Source organism: Pungitius pungitius, chromosome 6 (assembly GCF_949316345.1).
Source record: "Pungitius pungitius chromosome 6, fPunPun2.1, whole genome shotgun sequence".
Taxonomy (NCBI): Eukaryota; Metazoa; Chordata; class Actinopteri; order Perciformes; family Gasterosteidae; genus Pungitius; species Pungitius pungitius.
In genome coordinates, this window is record NC_084905.1 from 10928516 (window position 1) to 10934397 (window position 5882).

General features: G+C 50.6%; 1 protein-coding gene across 1 annotated transcript; it reads right to left on the minus strand.

Annotated features, from left to right (window-relative positions):
• Positions 1–704: 704 nt before the first annotated feature.
• On the minus strand, positions 705–4635 carry LOC134131255 (A disintegrin and metalloproteinase with thrombospondin motifs 20-like). The gene is made up of 3 exons (XM_062563084.1): positions 4517–4635; positions 4033–4394; positions 705–987 (listed from the first exon to the last, which is right to left on the minus strand). Exons 1-3 carry the CDS (start codon positions 4605–4607, stop codon positions 733–735), a joined length of 708 nt encoding a protein of 235 aa, XP_062419068.1. The 5' UTR covers positions 4608–4635; the 3' UTR covers positions 705–732.
• Between the last annotated feature and the right edge of the window lie 1247 nt (positions 4636–5882).

The following is a 5882-nucleotide window of genomic DNA, read 5'->3' on the forward strand; positions in this document are numbered from 1 at the left end:
TTAAAGTATCCTGCTTCACGGTCCAGGTTCCGCATTGAAAAAGCCGGGACGCGTCTCATTTACGATCCAGTAGACGTGAAAAAAGGACAACCGGCATTAAAGACATTAACTCCTCTGAATGATGAATATGGATTTTTTTTTTTAAAGTCATTCAGTCGGGGGTTTCATTCGCCACGCCCCCCACTCACGGCTCTAAAGGGAGACTATATTTAAAAAGAGACCCTCCAGATTTCTCAGCCTCTGTTTACCACACACAGACTGGGGGAGTGAAAGGGGCGAAGCATACGCAGGAGGTATTGACCTCGCCCATCGTGGTCGCTCCAAGCTCTTTAAACCACCGCCCGCGCACAATAGCCGCCGCCGGGCGACAATGGCCCCGGGGGTTCAGGCAAATCAAGTGGGCTGCATATAAAAACATTTATTGCGTCACACCACAAAGGCCGCCCCGCGAAGACTCCAATCCGTCACCCAATGCTTTCTCTTGAGGGCTTCCCCCGCCACCCAAAGGTCTCCAACACAAATATTCAAATGGGATATATTAAGGGAACCTTCAAGCAGCAAAACCTGTCCAAATGTGATGATTTCTTCCCTCCAGCCGATTATAAGTGCATTTGGCTTAAATACGTTCTCAATAACCCTCCTTGGTCAAAGCTGGAGCCTTTTGGGTAAATCACGAGCCAAAATGCCGCGCCTGGGTGTGATTTTTTTCCTTCTTTTTTTTTAGGGCCGCGTTCATTCCTTTGGCTCAGAAAGTGAATGCAGGTCATCAGAAGGTGGCGTGAGTGTTTGCGGGTGAGGGGCAGTCTGCAGTCGGTTACCTGGGGCACCGTAGGGATCCGTGTTGTTGTCGGGATGCGAGACGTTCCTCTTCCTCTCGTGCCGATAGACCAGGTGAGGTTTGTTGTGCTCTTCGTCATATTCCTCCCCGGCGGCGTTCAAGAGAGGCTCCAGGAAGTATTCGCCGTGCTGTGTCGTAAACGTTCCAATCTGGAGCAGGAAAGAAAAGGGATGTCATTGATGGTTTTGGGATGAAATCGGGTGTGTCGGCTTCAGGTTGTGGTTTCATTGCTGTCCCGCTGTCTTGGGCTTGAGTCCCAGTCACCGCATCATTTCCATGCTCATTTTTTTTTTCAAAAGGTGCAGAAATGCTGACTCACAAAAGGTCAAAGAACACCTACAGCAGTTCACCATGGGTCATTGTTGAAATCCTAACTATGAGAACAACCTTTCATAAGCTTAACAACGCATAAGTAGGCCATCAGGCTTCAGCAAATCAAGTGACACCTCTATGCTCGAGCTATTAGGGACGCTCGTCGTCACCGTGAAAATCCGTACCTGACACTGAGTGACATCATCGGACATGGACAGAGCCGCTGACAGAGGAATGCTAATATTGATTTGGCTGCTGAGTCCCTCACAAAAGCCTCTTAGCTCACTCCACCCACCAGGCACAATGGTGCTTGTATGGTAATTTCACGCGCGCACTTAAACAGGATATTGGAGACTGGAATGTTATCTTTAAGGCAGCATCATTCCATAACCGTGCCCCGCGAGTGACGGACGTCTCACAGTGGAAAAACAAATCGGATGTGGAAAACACGCGGGCCGACGGATTAGCTGGGCTCGCACGTATGCACTCCCTGGAAGGCGCCACGGGGGCCCGAGTGTGACCTGTGTTTCAGCGCGGCAGTGTGCTGAGCTTGTGAAAACAAGACACGGGATAGGAACAACCGCACTCATTTATGCAACCTGACTACCCCGGCAATATTTTTATTTATTCAGTTTCCGAGCCGTGTCGATAAGCTGCTTCTGCGATGCACGGATCAAGCTACGCGTGGACAGAATCCAGCTCGGGCGGGTGTTAATGGGAATGGCTGCGTGGCGTTTTGCGCAAAAAGGTAGGTGCTTTTTCATGAAATAACACAAAATGTTGCATAGTAGTGTTACAAAGTAAAAATTCGCAGTATTCTCAATGCAACACTTTAACAAGATGTTTACCTGTATCTCGTAAATCCCTTTGGTTGATGTTGAACTTTAATTAGACAATCACGGATGAGCCCCTCTAAAGTTCTCCCGTGGTGTAAATGGGAGGTCGAACAGACAAATGCTCTGTTTGGTCAACGGAGGGGGGGGGGGGGGCAAAGTGTCAGGGTTTCCCAGTATTAGCTCAGCAACAAATCTGGCCAAAGGTTTGGACAGAAAACAATGGCTGCTGTTCAGTAGCCGGTGCTGAACTGGACCTTACAACTGAAGTGAGGTCACCGCCATGGCGCGGATGAAACCACGTTGGCGCACATCTGTTCGTGGGCAAATCCCACAGCAGCCCTTTCAGACGACTCGGGGTGCTGACTCAACCAAAGTGGACGGGCAGTCGCATTACTCCAGACGGGCTGCTGACTCACCACAAGCTGGAGTGAACTCGGGAGGCTGAGTTCCTTCGGGGGGGCATTTCCCACGGTGTGAACAGACCTTAAGTTCTTAACGATCTTCATTGGCAAGTTCTCTCCTCCTCACAGCATTTCTCCCCTTTCCTGCCCATCACAGCTCACTCTGAAAAGGCCAAAAGCCCCTCAACACCACCTCCCTCTGAGATCCCCCCCCCCCGGGGACCGCTTTGAGCAACTCTGGACAAAAAGGGGAACCTGCTTTTACTAGAATGCCCCCTTTGTTTTTAGGGGCATAATTATTCCTTAATGACCTCATCCCAACCCAATGTGCAAGCCCCAGTGATCAGATACGGACACATTTATGACCCGATAGCCTCTGGTGCTGTCTCCATTGTGCTGTCATTCTAAATGAGTGATGAAGCGGATAAGCAACAACGATTGCTTGAAAAAGGATGCAAACATGTTTGGATAAGCGAGTCATACATCAAAGTTGGGCAGAGGGGCAATTAAGGGCTCATTACCCTGATAATTCCAGCCATCCTTATGCCTTAAATTGTTATATAAACATGAAAAAACACTTTATGTGGTTCCGCGGTGGTCTCCGTTCTGCAAGGGAGTTCAGTACTCTTATTTTGCCAAGTCTTAACAGCAGTAAAATCGCTGTATGCATTGAGTATGACTTAGATCAACGTGCTATCCTGGTACAGGGCAACTATCTAAAATAAGGATTATGTCACAGATTGGGGTTGTGACAGGGAGGGAGACTACAAGTTCTGTGTAACCCCCCCCCCCCCCACCCCCCAGCCACTCAGAGTCCACGCCAGGATCCGGGCTGAGGTCAACCCCTCTGGCCCCGGACCAGTAACCTTACGTGACCCGTGAAGTCATCCCCTTCGACGCTTGTCAGATTCTCCGCAAACTGAATGACTTCAAATGGGATAATGGGGTAGTAAACGCATTACTAACAAACAACGCCATTACAGCCCCAGGAGATCTGAAAGATGTGATGCAGGAATCGCAATGTGTGCCGTTTGAGGCCGCGACCTGTCAATCAATGCCTTCTGTAGCTCTGACAAGTGAAACAAAACTATGTCAAGATTCCAGTCGATTTTTAAACATATGGTGATTTAAAAATGAGAAAATCCGTTAGTCGGCACATTTGAAAAGCTGGGGGGGGGGGGGGGGGTGGGCGGGTGCTCTTGATAGTTCAATTGACTGCCAATTAACTGATCACTAGGGGAGAGGGGGGGTAACTTGCATGTCTGCTGTTATTATGTTTCTTGCCGAAGCAAATAGGTGACTGAGCAAGTAAAAAGCGACACCAAAACATCTATTGCACGGAACAAAACCCTATATGTAAACCATACCCACGCCCCACACCTCAGTGCAAGCGGCCCAGCAGGGTCATTCAAGTGTTGGAGTCGTGCCTCGGGGCGCCTCGGCAGTGGAGTGGGGGTCAGTCACTTACACCACCACACACGGCACTGTTTCCCTTCTGCGGCATCACGCACAGCTGAGCCATCCACTCCTCGGTGGCATGTGCCCACTCACACTTGCACCAGTTACCCCCCCCCCCTCCCCTCTCCCCTCGCAGTTCACTTTCAGTATTCATTTTTTTTGGGGGGGGGGGGGGGCTCATACTCACGAGGCCAGTGCACAGGCTGAAGACGGCTGGGTACGCGCCCTCGGCGTTGACTTGTCCGCGGAAGAAGCAGTGGCGCATGTCGCTCGCGTCGCGGAGGCGCGAGCCCGCGGTCCCGCTCGGTTCCGCTCCCAAATGGGTGACCGTGTAAGAGGGGGCGATGAAGCCGGACTCCGCGGTCAGATTGAGGTGAAAGCGGTCCCCGAACGCGTCGATCCGGTAGTGCACCCGCAGACCCGACAGGTCGTCGTTCAAGCTCCTGCGTCTCCTCCGGTAGTGCAGCGTGTGGGGGAACGATTCTCCGAAGTCATTCACGCGCACCGGGGTGATGATTTCATACGATGACAGCTGCTTGACGAAGCTCTCTGCAAAAACCAGCAGAGGGACAAAGTGCGGCGTTTGCACCGTGCATCATTCTCAGTCCCCACAGAATGCTCCCGAATCACAGCAACAAACAAACAAACAAACAAACAAAAGGACACTTTACCTTGTTTCGGATGCAATGGGTGCTGCAAAGTGTCCCGCACGAGCGCTGACAGATGACACATTAGTCCAACCAGCCAGATTGCAAACTGCATGATTTCCTCCGAGAAGAACCCCCCCCCCCTCCCCTGGCTGTCGTCTCCAAGGTAAGCACCCTCTGTCTCTCCTGAGCGGCTCCCCCCCCCACACCCCCACCCCCTCCACCCCCTCCACCACCACCACCCCCTCTGCTTCTCCCCCCCCCCCCCCCCCCCTCCACCACCACCCCCGGCTTGTCAGCAGCAATAGGTCGTGGGATCCGCGGAGGCTTTCTGCAGCGCGAGGGTTGCAAATTGCACTGGCCTCATCGCATTTGCTTGCACGTGCATCCACTGTTACATCCGCTCACTATTTATGACACATTCACCCACCCCCACCACCAACTCCCCCCCCCCCCCCCTCCCCACCCATACCCTCCCCCTGAAAACAAAGTGTTGCCCGGTGTCAAACGCAGCCTACGCTGCAAGCGAGGGGTCGGTACCAAATAAGCTTTCCCTCGGCCATCCTCTTGAACACCCCGTGCACCCGCAGCTCTCTCTCTCTCTCTCTCTCTCTCTCTCTCTCTCTCTCTCTCTCTCTCGAACTGCGAAGCACCGCCCCTGCAGGCCGGCGAGCCAATGGGCAGCGCGCCTCGACCCCCACACATTGGGGACGGCCCATGCGCTGCAGGGTTGATGGAATCCTGGAAATGACCGTTGATCATTGGCTCGAATTATGATTGTTATGCCCGTGATTATTGCTGTTACACACTGTCCGAGCAAGGAGGTTGCATTGAAAACTGCCTTTATGCTATGATGAAATGAATAATATTGCTACTAAATATATATATATATATTTAAAGTTTAAAAAACTGTATACAATATACATATATATGTAAACCATATTTTGTGCTTGCTGATATTGGTGGTTTACCATTGACAGTATCCGTAGAAGGAAAGTTATACAAGAAACTGCAGCAAATCATGTGTGTGACAAATATGCGAATAACGAATGTTGTTGGCACTTCCAGAGGTCTTTACACCTGTTTCAAAAAGGAAACATTAACTCGAGGATTGATGGATTGATTGCACATTAAACTGGGAAATGTTTAGGAGCTTCTCACATCATTATCTGTTATGGTGTCTCAATACAGGCTACACTAATATGAGGGTAATTAAACCAGTGGTACAATGTGGTGGCCAATTGAGTTTTGCGTTTAAGTTTTAACTGTGTTGTTCATGAATATAGTGTTTTATCTACTATGAATGCATCCACCCTACAATGCTGTTATAACCGCAATTAACACAAAATAATGATCAAAGTGCATTATGAGCCACTCTTCACCGTCGTCG